At 42.0% G+C, this 21,420-nt stretch overlaps 1 protein-coding gene across 1 annotated transcript in view; it reads right to left on the bottom strand.

Annotated features, from left to right (window-relative positions):
• TRPC5 (transient receptor potential cation channel subfamily C member 5) overlaps window positions 1–21,420 on the bottom strand; it is a 302,759-nt gene that overhangs the window by 94,061 nt on the left and 187,278 nt on the right. The window contains exons 4-5 of the mRNA XM_044306574.1: window positions 9,721–9,860; window positions 6,804–7,126 (exon numbers count right to left, since the gene is read on the bottom strand). Of these exons, the coding sequence (XP_044162509.1) occupies window positions 6,804–7,126; window positions 9,721–9,860 (463 nt within the window). The remainder of the gene's footprint in view (window positions 1–6,803; window positions 7,127–9,720; window positions 9,861–21,420) is intronic.

The following is a 21,420-nucleotide window of genomic DNA, read 5'->3' as shown; positions in this document are numbered from 1 at the left end:
CACCACCACGACCATGTCCACGTCCGCGTCCCTTACTAGATGTTTTTCTCATTGTTATGGTTCACCACAACAACAAATATATTATTTGGCCCAATGTATTGTATTCAAATTCAGCGGAATATAAATTTGAGGCCTAGTATTTAGGCGCTGGGTGACCGGTATGGATTTAGTGACAGAATTAGACTTGGAAATGCACAGAAGCGTGTGTGTGAAGTTATTCTGAATGACCCTATGTGCACCTTGAATATTATATACCCTTTTAGGGATAGATTTCAAATAGCTCTGATATAGCAGGAACCACTAAATTATGAAATTGCTAAATTGGGAATTGTACTTCAACCCAGAACAAAAAATGTGCTTTGACGGACACTAAATAACTTTCCCAGCCACAACAGGACAGCGGTAACGAGAGATTTAGCGGGATATAAATTTGAGGCCTAGTATTTAGGCGCTGGGTGACCGGTATGGATTTAGTGACAGAATTAGACTTGGAAATGCACAGAAGCGTGTGTGTGAAGTTATTCTGAATGACCCTATGTGCACCTTGAATATTATATACCCTTTTAGGGATAGATTTCAAATAGCTCTGATATAGCAGGAACCACTAAATTATGAAATTGCTAAATTGGGAATTGTACTTCAACCCAGAACAAAAAATGTGCTTTGACGGACACTAAATAACTTTCCCAGCCACAACAGGACAGCGGTAACGAGAGATTTAGCGGGATATAAATTTGAGGCCTAGTATTTAGGCGCTGGGTGACCGGTATGGATTTAGTGACAGAATTAGACTTGGAAATGCACAGAAGCGTGTGTGTGAAGTTATTCTGAATGACCCTATGTGCACCTTGAATATTATATACCCTTTTAGGGATAGATTTCAAATAGCTCTGATATAGCAGGAACCACTAAATTATGAAATTGCTAAATTGGGAATTGTACTTCAACCCAGAACAAAAAATGTGCTTTGACGGACACTAAATAACTTTCCCAGCTACAACAGGACAGCGGTAACGAGAGATTTAGCGGGATATAAATTTGAGGCCTAGTATTTAGGCGCTGGGTGACCGGTATGGATTTAGTGACAGAATTAGACTTGGAAATGCACAGAAGCGTGTGTGTGAAGTTATTCTGAATGACCCTATGTGCACCTTGAATATTATATACCCTTTTAGGGATAGATTTCAAATAGCTCTGATATAGCAGGAACCACTAAATTATGAAATTGCTAAATTGGGAATTGTACTTCAACCCAGAACAAAAAATGTGCTTTGACGGACACTAAATAACTTTCCCAGCCACAACAGGACAGCGGTAACGAGAGATTTAGCGGGATATAAATTTGAGGCCTAGTATTTAGGCGCTGGGTGACCGGTATGGATTTAGTGACAGAATTAGACTTGGAAATGCACAGAAGCGTGTGTGTGAAGTTATTCTGAATGACCCTATGTGCACCTTGAATATTATATACCCTTTTAGGGATAGATTTCAAATAGCTCTGATATAGCAGGAACCACTAAATTATGAAATTGCTAAATTGGGAATTGTACTTCAACCCAGAACAAAAAATGTGCTTTGACGGACACTAAATAACTTTCCCAGCTACAACAGGACAGCGGTAACGAGAGATTTAGCGGGATATAAATTTGAGGCCTAGTATTTAGGCGCTGGGTGACCGGTATGGATTTAGTGACAGAATTAGACTTGGAAATGCACAGAAGCGTGTGTGTGAAGTTATTCTGAATGACCCTATGTGCACCTTGAATATTATATACCCTTTTAGGGATAGATTTCAAATAGCTCTGATATAGCAGGAACCACTAAATTATGAAATTGCTAAATTGGGAATTGTATTTCAACCCAGAACAAAAAATGTGCTTTGACGGACACTAAATAACTTTCCCAGCTACAACAGGACAGCGGTAACGAGAGATTTAGCGGGATATAAATTTGAGGCCTAGTATTTAGGCGCTGGGTGACCGGTATGGATTTAGTGACAGAATTAGACTTGGAAATGCACAGAAGCATGTGTGTGAAGTTATTCTGAATGACCCTATGTGCACCTTGAATATTATATACCCTTTTAGGGATAGATTTCAAATAGCTCTGATATAGCAGGAACCACTAAATTATGAAATTGCTAAATTGGGAATTGTACTTCAACCCAGAACAAAAAATGTGCTTTGACGGACACTAAATAACTTTCCCAGCTACAACAGGACAGCGGTAACGAGAGATTTAGCGGGATATAAATTTGAGGCCTAGTATTTAGGCGCTGGGTGACCGGTATGGATTTAGTGACAGAATTAGACTTGGAAATGCACAGTAGCGTGTGTGTGAAGTTATTCTGAATGACCCTATGTGCACCTTGAATATTATATACCCTTTTAGGGATAGATTTCAAATAGCTCTGATATAGCAGGAACCACTAAATTATGAAATTGCTAAATTGGGAATTGTACTTCAACCCAGAACAAAAAATGTGCTTTGACGGACACTAAATAACTTTCCCAGCTACAACAGGACAGCGGTAACGAGAGATTTAGCGGGATATAAATTTGAGGCCTAGTATTTAGGCGCTGGGTGACCGGTATGGATTTAGTGACAGAATTAGACTGGGATATGGCCAAAAAATAACCACACTATTGCTGGTTAAATGCACTTGGTGACGGGCGCAGCTTGCCCCTGATGTAGTATATGGCCAAAAAATGAACAGACTATTGCTGGTTAAATGCACTTGGTGTCACAGCTTGACCAACCACACTACTGAGGGTTAAATGCACTTGGTGACGGGCGCAGCTTGCCCCTGATGTAGTATATGGCCAAAAAATGAACAGACTATTGCTGGTTAAATGCACTTGGTGTGACAGCTTCACCCTGATGTAGGCTTTAGCCAAAAAACAACCACACCATTGAGGGTTAAATGCACTTGGTGACAGGCGCAGCTTGCCCCTGATTTAGTATATGGCCAAAAAATGAACAGACTATTGCTGGTTAAATGCACTTGGTGTGACAGCTTCACCCTGATGTAGGCTTTAGCCAAAAAACAACCACACCATTGAGGGTTAAATGCACTTGGTCGCAGCTTGGATGCACTTGGTCGCAGCACCGCACAAGACACAAAATGGCCGCCGATCACCCCATAAAAAAGTGACTGACAAACGGTCTGGGCAGCCTAAAAACAGTGAGTGAGCATTTGAGTATCAGCAGCTCAATGATGCACAGCTGCAGATCGATCGATTAATCAAGTGAAGTCCTTTGGAGGAGTTAATCTGCCTAATCTCGCCCTACTGTCGCATCCGCAACCTCTCCCTACGCTAATCAGAGCAGAGTGACGGGCGGCGCTATGTGACTCCAGCTTAAATAGAGGCTGGGTCACATGGTGCTCTGGCCAATCACAGCCATGCCAATAGTAGGCATGGCTGTGACGGCCTCTTGGGGCAAGTAGTATGACGCTTGTTGATTGGCTGCTTTGCAGCCTTTCAAAAAGCGCCAAGAAAGCGTCACAAAAGCGCCAAGAAAGCGACGAACACCGAACCCGAACCCGGACTTTTACGAAAATGTCCGGGTTCGGGTCCGTGTCACGGACACCCCAAAATTCGGTACGAACCCGAACTATACAGTTCGAGTTCGCTCATCCCTAGTCTTGACAGAAGACAGTATACAGTAGATAGAGCTCTCCCACAATATTATCTATATTTTTCTTTTATTTTTGTTTTATTTGATGAGGCTTTTATCTCCAAATTATGCTAGTATTATTCACATAGAAATCAATGGGACTGTATGCGTGCCTATGCAATGTTCTGACGTTTCTTTGTACTATAATGGCCGGGCATAGTAGCTATGTGCCACCACTTGTGAGTGCCCACTGTAATATACTGCTCACCCCCATTCTCACTTACAACTGCTACAGGGGTTGTTATAATAATTTCCATTTCTTCCTATAGAATCCTATAACTTAAAGGGGTTTTCTGGTACTTTTATACTGATGGCTTATCCTCGGGATATCTAATTGGTGGGAGTCCAACGCCAGGTTTTCTGCAGGAACCACACAGCTGGATGGAGATGGTCACTGCAGTGCTGTTCCCATTGAAGTGATCTGATATTGATTGCTTATCCTGAGGATAGACCATTATATAAAAATATAGGAGAGCCCCTGAACCTCTGTAAAGCTGCCGTATTCATAGGACTTTTATGACTACTTCTAGATTGCATGTGATGGTTAGCACTGGCTCTACGTGCTTCATCACTCTACGTGCAATATGTTACATTTCAGTTATGGGGATGAATGTTTTCTATCACTGTTTGCAGTACAATTACAATGCATGATTACGGCTAGCCTCCTGTGGAATACGAGCCTCTGAAAATAACTTCTATGCAGCAGACATAGATAATGGCTAGGATGTCATTTCTATTAACATTGTAGTCGTTTGTCAGCCAAACGAGGAGGCTATGAGCAGTTTAGATGCAATAAATCAGCAACTGTCTATAAAAGCTTTGATAAACTGCTTGCTTTCTGCAGGGGTGATGCTGCACAGTTATGAGACACGTGAGATATATGGTGGTGCCGTAGTGGGGAGGGAATATGTAATGCATTGACCTTCACTGCCGATGGAATGATGGTGAAATATTATATTTTATTGCTACTTAATATTTTCCTATGAAGATAACAATCTCCTTTTGCTTACGTTTTGTTTTCATAAATTACAATGCGTTTTTACTTTGTTTCCTGAGAAATTCAGTCCCTGCAATCATGACCAGTGTTCATTATATGATAATTAACGGGACATGTTTACAAAGGAGCATTTGTTTAAATCAATATTCATAGAAAATTTGTATTTCGAATTTTTTTCTTTTTCACCTCACCCTTTGTAAGGGCTCATGCACACGAACGTTTTTGCGTTCCGTATACGGGCCGTATTTTGATTCTTTATATGGTCCATATACGGAACCATTAAATTCATTGGGTCCGCAAAAGATGCAGACAGCACTCTGTGTGCTGTCCGCATACAGTCGCTCTGTTCCGGTATGAGGCATGTCCCATTCTTTTCCGTTTTGTAGACAAGAATAAGCATTTCTATAATTGGCATCCTGTTCCGTTTCGCAAATTGCGGAAGGCACATGGACGGCATCCGTTTTTTGCGGATTCGCAAAATATGGCACGGTCGTGTGCATGAGCCCAAATTCTGTAGCAGTCACCAAAAATGATCAAACCTCCTATATACATAGGTAACTCATTGCCAATGTACTGCTGTGAGGGGAAGATGTTATCTGAAGGGTAATCCTCATCATTAATACTAGAGGTAGAATTGGGATAACAGTATAATGGTCTATTGTTCTCTTGATAGGCCTAGATTAAAGCCTGTATTACACTGCCCAATTTTTCGACAGATAATTGCTAAGGAGTGTTTACATGAATTCGAATCTTTTGACATGTTAAAAGATGATCGTTTGCAGGCAGCAGATGGTGGTGTCTAATAACGATCTGCTGCCGGCAAACCACTATACAGCATGGGGACGAGTGATGGCATAGTGATTGCTCCTCCCCATACTGCGAAGGAGATCGCTGCATGTAATAACAGCAGTCTCCTCCGCTAGAGAGCAGGCGATAGCTGGGAGGGAACGCTTCCCTCCCGACATTAGTCTGCCACATCGGGCTGTGTAATACAGACTTAATAGGCCCACAGAAGAGCACTGCATTGATGTGTAATGTGTGCTCTGATTGATTTACTACTAGGAGGCTTTCTCTGGTCACAGTTTGGCTTGGAAGCTGAAGGCATCTGTGTTGGTCCCATGTTCATATGTGCCTGCATTGCTGAGAAAATGATGTTTTAATATATGCAAATGAGCCTCTAGGAGCAACTTGGGCGTTACCATTACACCTAGAGGCTCTGCTTTCTCTGCAACTGCCGCACCCTCTGTACTTTGATTGTCAAAGCCAAGCATGATGATGTTTACACTGCCTGGCCCTGTCAATCAAAGTAGAGATGGTACGGCAGTGGCAGAGGAAGTGGAGCCTCTGGGAGTAATGACAACGCCCCCGTTGCTCCTAGAGGCTCATTTGCATATATTAAAACTTAATTTTTCTCAACAATGCGGGCACATATGAACATGGGATCAACACAGATGTCTTCGACTGCCAAGTGCACATGTAACAGGTCAGCCAATTTTTTATAGGGACAAATCTGCTTGTAAGTACTGCATGTAATTGTATTTCAAGCATTATAGATGTAATATATGTAAATCAAAATAGTGAAAAATATGAGCCATTCTGCAAATAGCAAGCCGCCTTAGATCTATGTTGACAGAAGAATAAAAATGTAATGACTCTTGGAAATAGATAATGAAAAAAAAAAAACTGAGAAAAATGGTTGGTCCTAAGGGCCCAAACTAGGCTGGTCCTACAGGGGTTAAGCAGCACTGTAGTTATTCACACAGTATTGTAAAAACCATGGAAGTCTTCACAGATAAAACTATGGCTTTTGGATAACTGCCCAATATCTGATATTAGGGGCCACTATGTCCTTGTTTCATGGTGGTGACCTTTAATTTTGTAAATTGTCCGAATGTCTCTAATGTGGAGGAGTAATGATTGATATCTATGTCTTCCTAAAGCTCCATCACCAGTTCACTTCCAGTTGTGTTGGGAATAAATCAAGAGCAGCCAGGAAATGACAGACTAGAGTGGAAGACGTATTGCTAGCGGATATAATACTTGAAACATATCATTTCTTTGTACATATACACACACACAAATAGTAACATAATAAGAAACAACTATGGAGGACAGCAGGTGGTCTTACGTGGAGAAGGCGTTGTTCTGTTTTTCACAGCGTATTCCTTTGCAGTTGTTGGGTTCCTCAGAGGCACTGGTCTCATAATAAAAGTAGAGTTGGTTTAGTCCATTGGCAAAAGCCAAAAGCACCAAGCAATAGATAAAGAGGAATTTGAGAATGTCCAGCAGCATCCGTCCCAATGAAATCTGTAGAGGGCCAAGATGGGAGTTTGCTGTGAACAGTGAGATGAGGCGCAGGGAGCTCAGGATATTGGATATTGCAAAGAGAGCTTCGGCAATTAACGTTGGGTGCCACATATCCCATTCCTCTCTTGGCCTTGAGCCGTTGTACTGAGGGAATAAATACAGGAACAACTTGTAAATTATCCAGGCTGAGTCACACAGAAACTGTCCTACGGCTTGTGCCAAATGGTTAATTGAATCAATGGTAGCGTGGCCCTTCTGCCTGGAGAAATGTCATCCTTTACTTGCACTGAAGGGCCTGCATTTGACTTATCTCCACATGCCCACTTTACAAGGTCAAACAACAAGTAGATTAAAATCTCCACCGGCTCAGTCAGAAATATTACACTTAGAATACAAGCACAGCATCTAGCAAGGAGACAGGCCGTCTGACCCCGGAAGCTATAGGTGGGACATGTTGATCATTATCACCCTCTGCTAATTAAAGTGTTGGCCTTGTTCACACACGAATATGTCATCGTTCTAGTAAAAGGATTAGTTAACTATTAGGAAGATCCTGAATGCGGATCTCATGTTAGTCAAAGCAAAGCTTCAGACAGACAGATGGAAATTTCCATGTTTGCACCATGCTCGAAACTGGTACTTTATTTACCCAATAAAAGTCAGTGGAGACTGAATATATCCACAGCCGCATATTGTGTTTCATATTTACACCCCTACTGGAATGGAGAAAAACACTGTAAAACAGGGGTAACATGGCACCTCAAAATGTATGTAATATGGGCTTAAAGGGCATCTGTCAGCAGGTTTGTACCTATGACACTGGCTGACCTGTGACATATGCACTTGGCAGCTGAAGACATCTGTGTTGGTCCTATGTTCATATGTGCCCGCATTTCTGAGAAAAATGTTGGTTTAATATATGCAAATGAGCCTCTAGGAGCAACGGGGGCATTGTCATTACACCTAGAGGCTCTGCTCTCTCTGCAACTGCTGCCTTTCTGCACTTTGACAGGGTGAGGCAGCGTAAACGTGATCACACATGGCCCTGTCAATGAAAGTGCAGAGGGCACGGCAGTTGCAGAGAGAGCAGAGCCTCTAGATGTAATGGTGACGCCCCCGTTGTTCCTAGTGGCTCATTTGCATATATTAAAACATCATTTTTCTCAGCAGTACGGACACATATGAACATGGGACCAACAAGGATGCCTTCAGCTGCCAAGCGCACATGTAACAGGTCAGACAGTTTCATAGGTAGAAATCTGCTGACAGATGCCCTTTAAACACAGTAGTAAATATGGACAAAATCATCTGTAATGATGTCTGTCTCTTATGAATGAGGCCATGGCACAAGTAATAAACAGTATCTTGTGTCAGAATTTAAAGGGGTATTCTGGTTGTAGCAAGTTATTTCCTATACACAGGATAGGGGATGACTATCAGATCAGTGGGGTCCTATTGTTAATAGAACAATTGAATAGAACATTAGCGGCAGGTGGAGCATGCGCACTGCTGCTCCATTCATCTCTATGGGAGCACAGCGCTCGGCTATTTCTGAAACTCTTATAGAGATGAGTGGAGCGGCAGTGCGCATTCTCCGCCTGCCACTGCGTTCATTTTGGGAGGCCCCAAGCGGTACAGAGTCCCCATTCTTGTGATTGGTGGGGGTCTCAACAGAGAGTTCCTATTCTGTGGATAGAGAATAACCTCTTTAGCTACTGTATCAAGAACGATAGCAACTCGGCAAATAGCCTTGATTATCCTCTCCAACTGTTTGGTGTCTACAGCTCCAATTCTTCTCCATGGCTAGAGACTACAATCAAACCTGGTGTAATCTGATAATGCAGCCATACGCCCTTCCATCTCAACCCTTCTTCTTGATAAAGGGGACCTGTCACCTCTCCTGACATGTCTGTTCTAGTAATTACTTGCCTTCCCCATGTAATAACATTTCTGGAGCATGTATTTTTATGACAATGTTGAGCCATTAATTTATCATTCCTGGCAATTGGACATTATCAGTGGGGGGCAGCACTGATTAGACAGTAGCAGACTGTGCATGGACAACCATCACCCCCCAGGAATAATAGAAGGGTGACACATGATCATTTACTGTGGAATATAATTATGTGCCAATATCAGGACTGGTGACAGGTCCTCCTTAATCTGCAGACGGCACAAGGGGAGGCAGATGGAAGCGGGTAGCATACAACCGCAGGGTCAGACTACACAGGGTTTCCTCGAGCGCTATAATCATGGAGACACATATGTTTGCATAGGAGCTGTATACAAGAAATGGTAGAGTTTTAATCATGGGTATTTGTAAAGTCGCTTAAGCCTCATTCACACGTCCGTGCTGAAATCCATGAGCAGGTGGTCAGTGATGCATCCAGCAAGGATCCGTGTTTGGTCCATGTGTCCGTTTTTTGCTGTCCGTGTTTCACTAACCCTGCACAGCTGAAAAATAATTTTCAAAGCATCTCTTCCTAATGATCCATGAAACACGGATACAACACGGACCCATGGAGTGTGCTAAAACACTGATGTCTGAATACACACATTAAAATGAATGGGGACGTGTGCTGTCCGTGGAACACTGACATGTGAATGAGGCTTTACTGGTTATTTTAGGTGTTTTGGAGTAATAAATATTGTGAAGTTGGACAGACAACCCTACAAAATTACCTGAGAAAGCTTTGGCACTAGATTTTATTTAATAGACAATGCCTTACAATTCTTACCTTCACGTAAGCAACAATTTTAAGCGAGATGGTTGCAAGGTAGAGGGAATTCATTGCAAAATCCATAAGGTTCCACCAGTCGTGCACATATTCGTTGAATCCCCCATCCCACATCTCTTTTATTTCTCCCCAAATAAAACCTGTCAATAAGAAAGTAAAGGAGTCAGATACAAAGATGCAGGTGCAGTGACCCAGCGGATCACTGCTAAAGGTTAATCATTTGCAAAACGTTAAATTTTGAGATTTTTCTCCATGCGCTATGTATTCCATATAGTTGCATATGGACATAGAAACAGTTAACTCTTGCAGTCTTGGTTGGGTTGCTGTGGAGACTGGTAAGTCTGGATCCTCTGGTTAGTGAGTGTTAGCAGAGCAGAGCTAGGGTCAAGACCTACATGTTTGAGCTTCTGCCACTTAGGTCCAAAGAGAAGCCTCATCTAGGAAACACCTGAAAATCTGCCAAAGAACAACTTAACTGAGAGACCACCCCTGAGAGAAACAGAAGGAACATATATAGAAGGTTTGGACCCATAAAGGCCATGCTGGATACAGATAGCAAGGTACCGGAAATTTATAGCAAAAAGACTGTACTGCTTGTGGAAAGTGTATATTGCTTCGCCACCCACCAGGTAGCAGCTTAGTGGTTTCCCTGCAGCGAAGTCCAGATCCTTGTATAGACATTAATGGGTAAAAAACCAGGGGACAGCCAGGATAATGCCCTTGGTCATATCTGCTGGTTGACACTAGTGTTGATCACGAATATTCGAATTTCGAATTTTTATCGCGAATATAGGTACTTCGAAAATTCGCGAATATTTCGAATATAGTTATATATATTCGTAATTTCGAATATTCGATTTTTTTTCCTTTTTTTTTTTTTAAATCAGTACACATGATCCCTTCCTGCTTCTAGCTTGTGGGCCAATAAGAAGGCTGCAATATACTTGACTTTAGGAGTAGTGATGAGCGGCAGGGGTCATTTTCGAAAAAGCGCAATTTTTTTCTTGAAAAAATCGGCAAGGTAATGATTGTGTAATATGCGAATTTTCGTAATTTGCATTTTCGAATTCGAATTTTTATTGCGAATTTTTCAACTTTTAAACAAAGAAGATTATAGCACTATATTAGCTAAATTGCTCTAAATTCGTTTTTTCCAATATTCGCTATATTGCTATATATTCTTGTTTTAGAATATTACAAATATTACAAAAAAGTTATAGCAATATAGTGAGTATTCGAAAAATCGAATATAGAGCAATTTAGCTAATATAGTGCTATAATCTTTGTCTAATAGTTGTAAGTTGAAAAATTCGCAAGAAAAAATTCGAATCCGAAAATTAGAATTACGAAAATTCGCATATTACACAATCATTACTTTGCCGATTTTTTCAAGAAAAAAAATCGCGAATTTTCGAATATTCGGCGAATATTCTAAAAAATATTCGCAAAATATCGCGAATTCGAATATGACCCCTGCCGCTCATCACTAGTTGACACAGTGCTTCCACACCCACTTCCATAACATGGCTTTTTGAAAAAGTCCAACAGACAGCAATGAAATGTTTATACAGTTGTAAAGGAAGAAAGTCACTTTCTTGCATTGGCCATTGAACAAAACATCCCATGATTCACGAAATCTATGCAATTTTATTTTTTATTAAGATCTCTACATTTGCATTAGAACACAATGGGGGTCATTTATCAAACTGGTGTAAATTAGAACTGGCTTAGTTGACCATAGCAACCAGATTCCATCTTTCACTTTTGATTGCTCCTTTGGAAATGAAAAGTGGAGTCTGATTGGTTGCTATGGGCAACTAATTCGGTTCTAATTTACAAATTATCCCAAATGTTTTTTGTATTATCATTTATTAAAAATGTCATGTTCAAAATACCAGACCATTTCTGTATGGAGTGTCAGTGTATAAGTTACAGTTATAAGTAATGCTATTATTCTCTCTTCTCTTGTCACAGAAAATGAGACAAAAGCCTACAGAAAACCTATAAAAGCCAATGGGGGTTACATATCACACCACAATAGCGCAGAAGTCTGCAGGAACTCTGACTACTTTTGAACATTATAAGATCCCTGCTGAATGCAACTCAGGGTTGTAATTTGCAAGTTGAACTTTCAGCCAGAGAGATGTACAGTAAGCACAAAACAACTAAAGCTCTAGTGAAATAGTAGTAGAGAGACAGGGTATCAAAGCAATAGTAAAGGTAAAATGTGTGGAACAACCATGGGAGAAATGAGAGACGTCGCTGCAGGCAATGTAAATAAATTGATCTCTGGACAGCACTATTCTTTATACTGTCCACTCATTTTATGTTACAACCTGCTATTTTAATCTAGTTGTAAAGGCTTTTCTCCTTTCTTTCAAAATCTTACTTCTTTTAATAATGGATTTTTTCTTTTAAATTAACTTACAGTGAGGAACAGAAGTATTTGAACACCCTGCAATTTTGCAAGTTCTCCCACTTAGAAATCATGGAGAGGTCTGAAATTCACATTGTAGGTGCAGTCCCACTCTGAGAGACAGAATAAAAAAAAAAAAATTGGAAATCACATTGTATGATTTTTAAAGGATTTATTTGTCTTGCACGGCTGAACATATGTATTTGAACACCTGAGAAACAGCAAGAATTCTGTCTCTCAAAGACCTCAAAGTCCACCTCTACTCCACTCATTAATCTAACTTAGTAGCACCTGTCTGAGCTCTTTAAAGACACCTGTCCACCCCGCAGTCAGTTAGATGCTAACTACTACCATACAATGTGATTTCCTTAAAAAAAAACAACAACAAAAAAAAAAAAACATTTATTCTGTCTCTCGGGAATGCACTTCACCTACAATGTGAATTTCAAACCCCTCCATGATTTTTAAATCGCAGGGTGTTCAAATACTTCTGTTCCTCACTGTAGTTACAGGAAATACATTGTCTATGTCTACCCTGCACGTCTCTATGCTCATTAAATACATGATATATTAATCTAATGACAAATGGCAATTAGATTACTATTACTAGTGATCTGTAAATAGAAAAATACAGCAAAGTCACAGATAATGTCTCCCTGGCATTCTTTTTGCCTAATATGGAGAATTGAAACTTTTCAATGGCAGGGTATTATTTCCATTACAGCATTGGAGAAAATATGTTAAGATAGATTCAGTGCTTGGTCATAGTTTAGAGTAGTTTACAGTTTAAAAATTAGTATCTGTAGTGGTCTAGGGTGCTAAATGGTTTAAAGACTTTGTACACTTTCAGAGGCAATTTTTGCTTATTAATGCATTTTACTTATTTTTGGCTAAAAATAATCTTTTCAATTAGCCTTTATTAAAGATATTGAGCCGTTCTGTCACAAAGGGTTAACTGTTTTTCTAACTGTGCGAAGTGTCAGCTAATAACTTTTATCTCTAAACTACTAAGAGGACATACACACTTATTTAATCCACATTCTTATCAGTAAGATAAGAACTGAAATTTAAATGGCTTCTGTCACCCCCCAAAAGTCATTTTTCGTTTTTTGGCTACTTCAAATCCTTATACAGCGATTTTTCAATATATAGTGCTCTTAGCCTTTTTCGTTCAGTAGTTTCTTTAAAAAACAGACTTTTATAATATGTAAATTACCTCTCTACCAGAAAGTATAGCGGTTACTTGCTGGTAGCAGCCGCATCCCGCTTTCAAAAAAACGCCCCCTCCTCCTGTTGATTGACAGGGCCAGCGATCGCTCTCGTCCTCTGGCTGGCCCTGTCTGCGTTATAAATCTCGCACCTGCGCCGGGTGTAGATGTGACGTCATCGGCGCAGGTGCATTGAGGAAGGAGCGGCCGAGCAAGCGTCCTCCTCTCAGTGCGCCTGCGCCGACTGAAGACCGGTACGGCGAAGGCGCGAGATTTATAACGCAGACAGGGCCAGCCAGAGGACGAGAGAGATCGCTGGCCCTGTCAATCAACAGGAGGAGGGGGCGTTTTTTTTAAAGCAGGATGTGGCTGCTACCAGCAAGTAACCGCTATACTTGCTGATAGAGAAGTAATTTACATATTATAAAAGTCCGTTTTTTAAAGAACCTAGTGAACGAAAAAGGCTAAGAGCACTATATATTGAAAAATCGCTGTATAAGGATTTTAAGTAGCCAAAAAATGAAAAAATTACTTTTGGGGGGTGACAGAAGCCCTTTAATGAGTGTTTATAATGTGAGAGCAGAGATAAGGAGCCGTCAGCTCCCCAACTGACAGAAAAGAGAGAAAATCCAGATCTTGTTTCTAGAGCATGCCAGCTCTGTACAGAAAAAGGGTTCCATATTTTTAATAAAGACCAAATGAAAACATTATGTTAGCTCAAAATAAGTGCAATGCAATAATAATAAAAAAAATGCCCCCACAGGTATGCATAGCCTTTAATGGTACCATCCATGAGAATTTAGGATAATTATGGATTAGCGCCCCTGTGTCAGGATAACACGACTACGTCACACACAGGGATAATGCAGCCCTAAAACTGCCCGGACTCACTATCCATTCCTACTTACATGGTTACCCTAGGCAGTGACCCCACAACTGGACAACAGTCCCTATACTGCAAAATGTGAAGGGGTAACACACAATCAGGGACAAACAAACAGATGAACAATAAAAGAGTAGTTGTATGGAAAAAGGGTCAAATGCCAGTGGGACAGTGCAGTACAAGATATGCCAGAGGCAAACGAGAAAACCAGACATGCCAAAAAGGCAGAACCAGGAGGTCGATACAATACCAAATTGCCAGAAGCCAAAAACTAAGTCACAATACCAAAATCCAGAAATCAAAGCCAAAGTAGTATTCAATACTTGCAAGGGAACAGCAGGGGAGCCAGAGGAAAATAAATTCACTTGCACCTGCACATGCAGGTACCAGCCTTTTATACTGAAGAAAGGCAGCTTACGCCAGATGGAGCTGCCGACCGAGCGCCCTGGCACCTCCTTATTAGCCTGGGGGTCGGACGTCAGCACAGGCCCTGGTTCCCCCGGCAGCCAGACACTGCAGCCGGACGTAGGCAGCAGAGGCCAGGAGAACTGTGACAGCCTGGAGATCTAGGGTGGTTTCAGCTACCATCTAATGCTTTTTGCTGTCCTAGAATAGAGAAAAGGTTATTGATGTTATCTCTTACAGTCTAGGGCAGTAAAGCATAATAATATTAATTATTAAATCCTCAATAGTCTAGGTTTTCAAAGGTCACTAACTTTTAACACAACTTAGCATTTAATAATAGTACAAACCACTATAAAAACTTTGTAATATATCTTATCAGCGAGAAATGTCTAGTTCTCCAGTTATCAGCTTCTCCCACTTGCCAAACACTTTTCTCTCTGAAATTTGTCCTCAATCTGCCTCGAGAGGGAGCAGCTCACAGAATTATCTGATTTCACATGTCAATATCAGACTATGGAGACAGAAGGGGCGGAGTGAGGAAGAGATAGGCGAGCCAGAGAAACTGTACCAATTAAATACAGTTTATGTCTCAGCCTGATGTGCTTTATTCATATCAGCACAGGTCAGTTCTTCCCTATAATGCCCTACTTGATCCTGGGACTGCTTCTAAGTGACTGTGAGAAAGATAGGAAGCAGATTCTCCTCTATTTTGTTTGTGGTGGATGGGAGCTAGTCTCCATTCACCAGATCTGGAAGAACTGTAAACAAGAGATACAGCATACAGATCAATAAAAATAAATAAAAATGCCAGATACAAGTTATTACACACACTGTACTATTGAATAATGCAAAGTTTGCTTAAATGTTAGGTATGTTTTAAACTAGTTAATGATAAAAACGTTGGTGGTCTAAGGTGAAGAAGAGGTTTTTTTTTCATAATAAAGCTTTACATCAGAGATGTTTCTTTTTCTGCTACAGGGGTCTAAATCTTCCACTTTGCTTTAACAGCACCACTATAGGGGTATAACTGCATACAGCTTTTACCAATGTTAAATTAAATAGAATGTATAAATCTACATGCAGCAAGTCCCCTCTACTGGTGGTAACAATCAGTTTATGATTTACTGTACTTCTCTAACTGTAGGGGTCAGTTGGCTGAAGGGGAGGGTTTCCTGGTATTAGGAAATCTCCTGCCTCCACTGCACCCCTGGTGTTGGCACAAATACTCTCTGGAGAGCGGTTTAATATTTTAGCATTATGTAATTGAAATTGTTAGAATTACTAAAATAATACAGAAAGCAGTCTTGCCCATCAAGGGCACTACATCAGATTCTGCAAATTTGTAGAAAACAGCAACAGGTGGTTTGCAGGATCCTGATGCATCTACCTGATCGAATCCCCTTTGTAATGTCATTGCAGGCTCAGTGACACTTGCTTCTGCAGTTATTCACATAGTTGTTTGCAGAAAAGAAGGATTTCATTGCTTATCTTTCAAAATTTTCCATGCAGTTAGACCAGATTTTTCCAGATACATTATACTTAGTTTTACAATATTATAGTTTACATGGATGTAAATCACTAATATAAAACCTATTACATTACAGTACATTTTATGTAATCAACAGTCCTTTTAGCAGCCATTTAATTATTGTCACTATGACACTAACTTTGATATATATTAGTCCAGCTTTTATTCTTTGTGATATTCTATGAATTATAGTGAATCCCGTTTTATGGAAACAAGGATTAATCAATGTGTCTCTTTATCATTCATTTAAAGCAACAGACACGACAAATATTGGGTTAAAATCGTTGTATACAACAAATCAGGGCCATGTGAACCATGTATGTGCACATGCCACCCTGGCTCACCACAAAGTCATAAACATGCCCCCACATCAATGAATGTATCACAATATAAAGTGCATGAAATCCATCACCATCAACAATGATTAAAAGGCTGGAATACTTATCATAGAGGTAGCATAGTGGGGGTATGTGTGGTGGTCAGGAAAGAAGCCCAACGCGTATCGCCAGACTTGCTGGCTTCCTCAGGAGTGCCACTCCTGTATACAACGATTTTAACCCATTTTTTGTCGTGTCTGTTGCTTTAAATAAATGTGATATATTTTAGATGTGCGGCTCCTGTCTCAGTATTCTTTTTCTCTTTTTTTCACATTGTGTATTGCATACTGTGAGCCGGCACTCTTACTTTATCTGGATGTGCCCCTGTTCTTTGAATTGCATCTCTTTATCATTCAGTTATGTAAGATCTCTGAATGCAGTAAGTGAATGAGAACATAGTCTGAAAACTTGTTCAGATCTCTGTATTTAGGTTAGACCATACTCTGGATGACATTCTGATACATTTACCTACAATGAAACTTAACCCCTTAAGGACACAGCCTTATTTCACCTTAAGGACCAGGCCATTTTTTGCAAATCTGACCAGTATCACTTTAACCTCCTCAGTACCGCCGCACGCAGGGATGCGTCTTTGCGGCGGCCCTGTAATTCCTCCTGGACGCGCCGGGGCGTCATCTCGCGAGACGCGAGATTTCGTTCAGAGCCGGCCCGCGCATGCGCATCGCGGGCCGGCAAAAGTTAAAGGCCAATTTCGTCATCAGCCTGCCAGCCAATGATCGTCGCTGGCAGGCTGATTATTTTAAAAAAATCTAATCAGAAGCCATCTAACACATTATATTTATAAATATAATGTGTTAAATGGCTGCTGTGCTCCTCTGCTGGTTCTTTTCGTCGGTTGGTTCCAGCAGAGGAGCAGGCTTCACAGTGAGTACACCCAACACTACACTTAGCCCCCAGATCACCCTCCATCACCCCAATTAAACCCCTTGAACGCCCCTGTCAATCACCTAGTGAAAGGGAAAAAAGTGATCAGTGTAAACTGTCACTTTTTTTTTCCCACTGGTATTGACTGATAGGTTTAGGATAGTTTAGGCCCCTTTGTTAGGTAGTTAGCGATCGTTTAGCGCCCCCAGCCCACCGCACCGCAGTCACTGATTCGCTGATTAGCGTATCACTAATCAGCATTTGTACTTTTATAGTATCTGTAAGTGATCAGAACTGATTACAGTCAGATCTATAATAGTATTAGTGTCACCTTAGCTCGCCCTCCACCTAAAACGCAGTGTTTGCCCGATCAGGCCTGATCGGTCGCACACACATGCGTTCACCCACGCCCGCCCCGCCGCAGTGACAAAAAATTTATTTATTTTTTTATCACTGCACAATCACTTTACAAGCGCTGCGGCGATAAAAAAAAAAATCAGTTTTGATATTTTTTATCAACCGCAGCGGCCTCCGGTACTTCGCTAGCCTCCCATTTGTAAGACAGGCTTGCTTTTTTTCTTGGGTAGTCTCAGGGAATACCCCCTAAATTTAGTAGTCCAAATGGCAAATAAGAGGTATTCTTCTGAAGAGGCCTACAGGCTTCTGACACAGTCGGATGAGGAATGGGAAACCTCATCTGACAAATCCAGCGGGTCAGAATATGAACCTGTAGAAAGCAGTAGCAGTCTGACCCAAAGTTCGGACGAGGAGGTTGAGGTCCCTGATACCACCAGGCGTGTTGCTAGACCACAGGTTGTGCAGGATCCGCTTCAAGGGCAGCAGAGTGGGGCTGGCGCTGTCAGATTACGTGGTGAGGCATACACCAGCAGCGCAGCCCATCCTGGACCTAGTACCAGCACTGCCATAGAACATGGTGAAGTGGCGAGCACCAGAAGGGCAGTTGAAGCTGGTACGGTGGCACGTGCAGTAGTTCCCCCGTCGCAGCCACCGCACAGACAGGCCCGTAGAGCCCCTAAAGTCCCTGAGGTGTTGGCAAACCCTGATTGGCAGCCCCCAACTTCAGCCGCACCAGTAGTTCCCCCTTTCACCGCCCAGTCTGGAGTTCGGGTTGAGACAGCTCAGATCGATTCGGCACTGGGGTTTTTTGAGCTGTTCTTGACTGCGGAGTGGTTGGACTTAGTTGTGGCAGAAACAAATCGATATGCCACTCAATTTATAGCCACCAACCCGGGAAGCTTTTATGCCCAGTCTTTCCGGTGGAAACCCGTCCAAGTTTCCGAAATTCAAACTTTTCTGGGCCTTCTCCTCAACATGGGCCTAACAAAAAAAGCATGAATTGCAGTCATATTGGTCCACAAACCCAATTCATCACATGCCCATGTTCTCTGCTGCCATGTCCAGGACACAATTTGAGACCATCCTGCGTTTCCTGCACTTTAGCGACAACATCACCTCCCGTCCCAGAGGCCACCCAGCTTTTGACCGGCTCCACAAAATTCGGCCCCTCATAGACCACTTTAACACCAAATTTGCACATTTGTATACCCCTGAGCAAAACATCTGCGTAGACGAGTCCCTTATACATTTTACCGGGCGCCTTGGCTTCAAGCAATACATCCCAAGCAAGCGCGCCCGGTATGGGGTCAAATTGTATAAGCTCTGTGAAAGGGCCACAGGCTATACCCACAAATTTCGGATCTATGAGGGTAAAGATCAGTCCCTGGAGCCGGTCGGTTGCCCTGACTACCTGGGGAGCAGTGGGAAGACAGTCTGGGACTTGGTGTCACTCTTATTTGGCAAGGGGTACCATCTTTATGTGGACAATTTCTACACAAGTGTGGCCCTCTTCAGGCATTTGTTCCTAGAACAGATTGGCTGCTGTGGCACCGCGCAACCTAGTCACCGGGGCTTCCCCCAACGGCTCATTACCACCCGTCTTGCAAGGGGGGAGAGGGCTGCCTTGTGTAACCAAGAACTGCTCGCGGTGAAATGGAGAGACAAGCGTGACGTTTACATGCTCTCCTCCATTCACGCAGAAACGACAATCCAAATTGAACGAGCAACCAGTGTCATTAAAAAGGCCCTCTGTGTCCACGACTATAATTCGCTCATGGGAGGGGTGGACCTCAATGACCAGATGTTGGCTCCCTATTTACTTTCCCGCAGAACCAGACGCTGGTATAAGAAGGTGTCTGTATATTTGATTCAATTGGCTGTATATAATAGTAAGGTGTCTATTATTGCCCCGATTCTGTAGTTTGCAGAAACACCCCATATGTGGCGGTAAACTACTGTACGGGCACACAGTAGGGCGTAGAGGGAAAGGTGCCCCTTTTGGTTTTTGGAAGGCAGATTTTGCTAGACAGTTTTTTTTGACACCATGTCCCATTTGAAGCCCCCCTGATGCACCCCTAGAGTAGAAACTCCCAAAAAGTGACCCCATTTTAGAAACTACGGGATGGGGTGGCAGTTTTGTTGGTACTAGTTTAGGGTACATATGATTTTTGGTTGCTCTAGATTACACTTTTTGTGAGGCAAGGTAACAAGAAATAGCTTTTTTGGCACCGTTTTTTATTTTTTTTTATTTACAACATTCATCTGACAGGTTAGATCATGTTTTTACTTTTATAGAGCAGGTTGTCACGGACGCGGCAATACCTAATATGTATACAATGATTTCATTTTTGAAAAAAAATAATGATTTAGTGTCTCCATAGTCTGAGAGCCATAGTTTTTTTCAGTTTTTGGGCGATTATCTTAGGTAGGGTCTCATTTTTTGTGGGATGAGATGATGGTTTGATTGGCACAGGACCGCGGGGATCAGAAACTGCAGAAAGCGCAGCAAACTGCAGGTCCCCCCCCCCCCGCGCATTTAGCCGAGGTGCCTGCTCAATGATTTGAGAAGGCACCTTGTTCCGATCACCACCCGCCGGGCGGCGATGATCGGAACAACACATGACGTACCGGTACGTCATGTGTCCTCAAGGACTCGGGAAACATGCCGTACCGGTATGTCATATGTCCTTAAGGGGTTAAAGGAGTTCTCCAGCTTTGAAACAATTTGGCAGGGGTCAAGTGTGCCTCTGCAGCCAATGGCCAGTGGTTAACTGTAGTGGCAAATATGACCCCTGCCCACTTCAGAAGTTGACAAGCAGGGACCCAGAGTGCGGTGATGTCCCAATGTAGGAGGGGGGGAGGTACATAGAATGACAACAGAAGGAAAATGACCAGAAACTAGGCCTCACGGCTAGGGAAAGGGAAAAGGCCACCACCTAGCCCAGAATCCTAGCCCTGACTCCTGTCAGTATGAATAGACCCTGAAGGAAGGATTATTCATACACCGTAAACCTAGGCCCTAGTAAGCCTGAATATCCCTAGGAGTAGTGACAGGGTCTGAGACCACTGGTTCCTTCCCAGATGAACAAACCAGCGTCTCCCTGAGGCCTAGTAAACAACGAGCAAATGGGAACAACAAAATACAAAGGGAAGTACACTTATCTTCAATAGAAAATGGATGAGCAGGAACTCAGATGAGGACCACACACCAGATTTTCCAACTTCAGGCAGATAATATCAACCGCATGGTATGAAGTGTGAGTCCAGACTAAATAGAGGAGCAGTAATGACCACAAGCTACACCTGTGGAGCAGGAACTGAGCTCTGGTGGGAGGGGTATCTGCTGAAAATTGTTTCAAAGCTGGACAACCCCTTTAAATAACTTTTCATTATACAAAAATGAATAATACAGAACATTTCTGTAAGCCAATGAAAAGCACACACTGGCAAAAGATATGACCCTTAAAGGGGTTGTATGAGACCAGAAAAACCTGGGTACTTTCTTGCAAAAACATACCCCATCCTCCGCATAGACTGTTTAAATATTGCAGCTGAACCTCATTCCAGGAAATGTTTTATTTAGTATTTAAAGAGAACCCATCAGCAGGAAAATACAATGTAACCTGCATGCAGCAGGTTAT

The sequence above is a fragment of the Bufo gargarizans genome, chromosome 9 (assembly GCF_014858855.1).
Source record: "Bufo gargarizans isolate SCDJY-AF-19 chromosome 9, ASM1485885v1, whole genome shotgun sequence".
Lineage (NCBI taxonomy): Eukaryota > Metazoa > Chordata > Amphibia > Anura > Bufonidae > Bufo > Bufo gargarizans.
The sequence above is the reverse complement of the archived record's forward strand: the minus strand, read 5'-3'. Positions and strand labels throughout refer to the sequence as shown.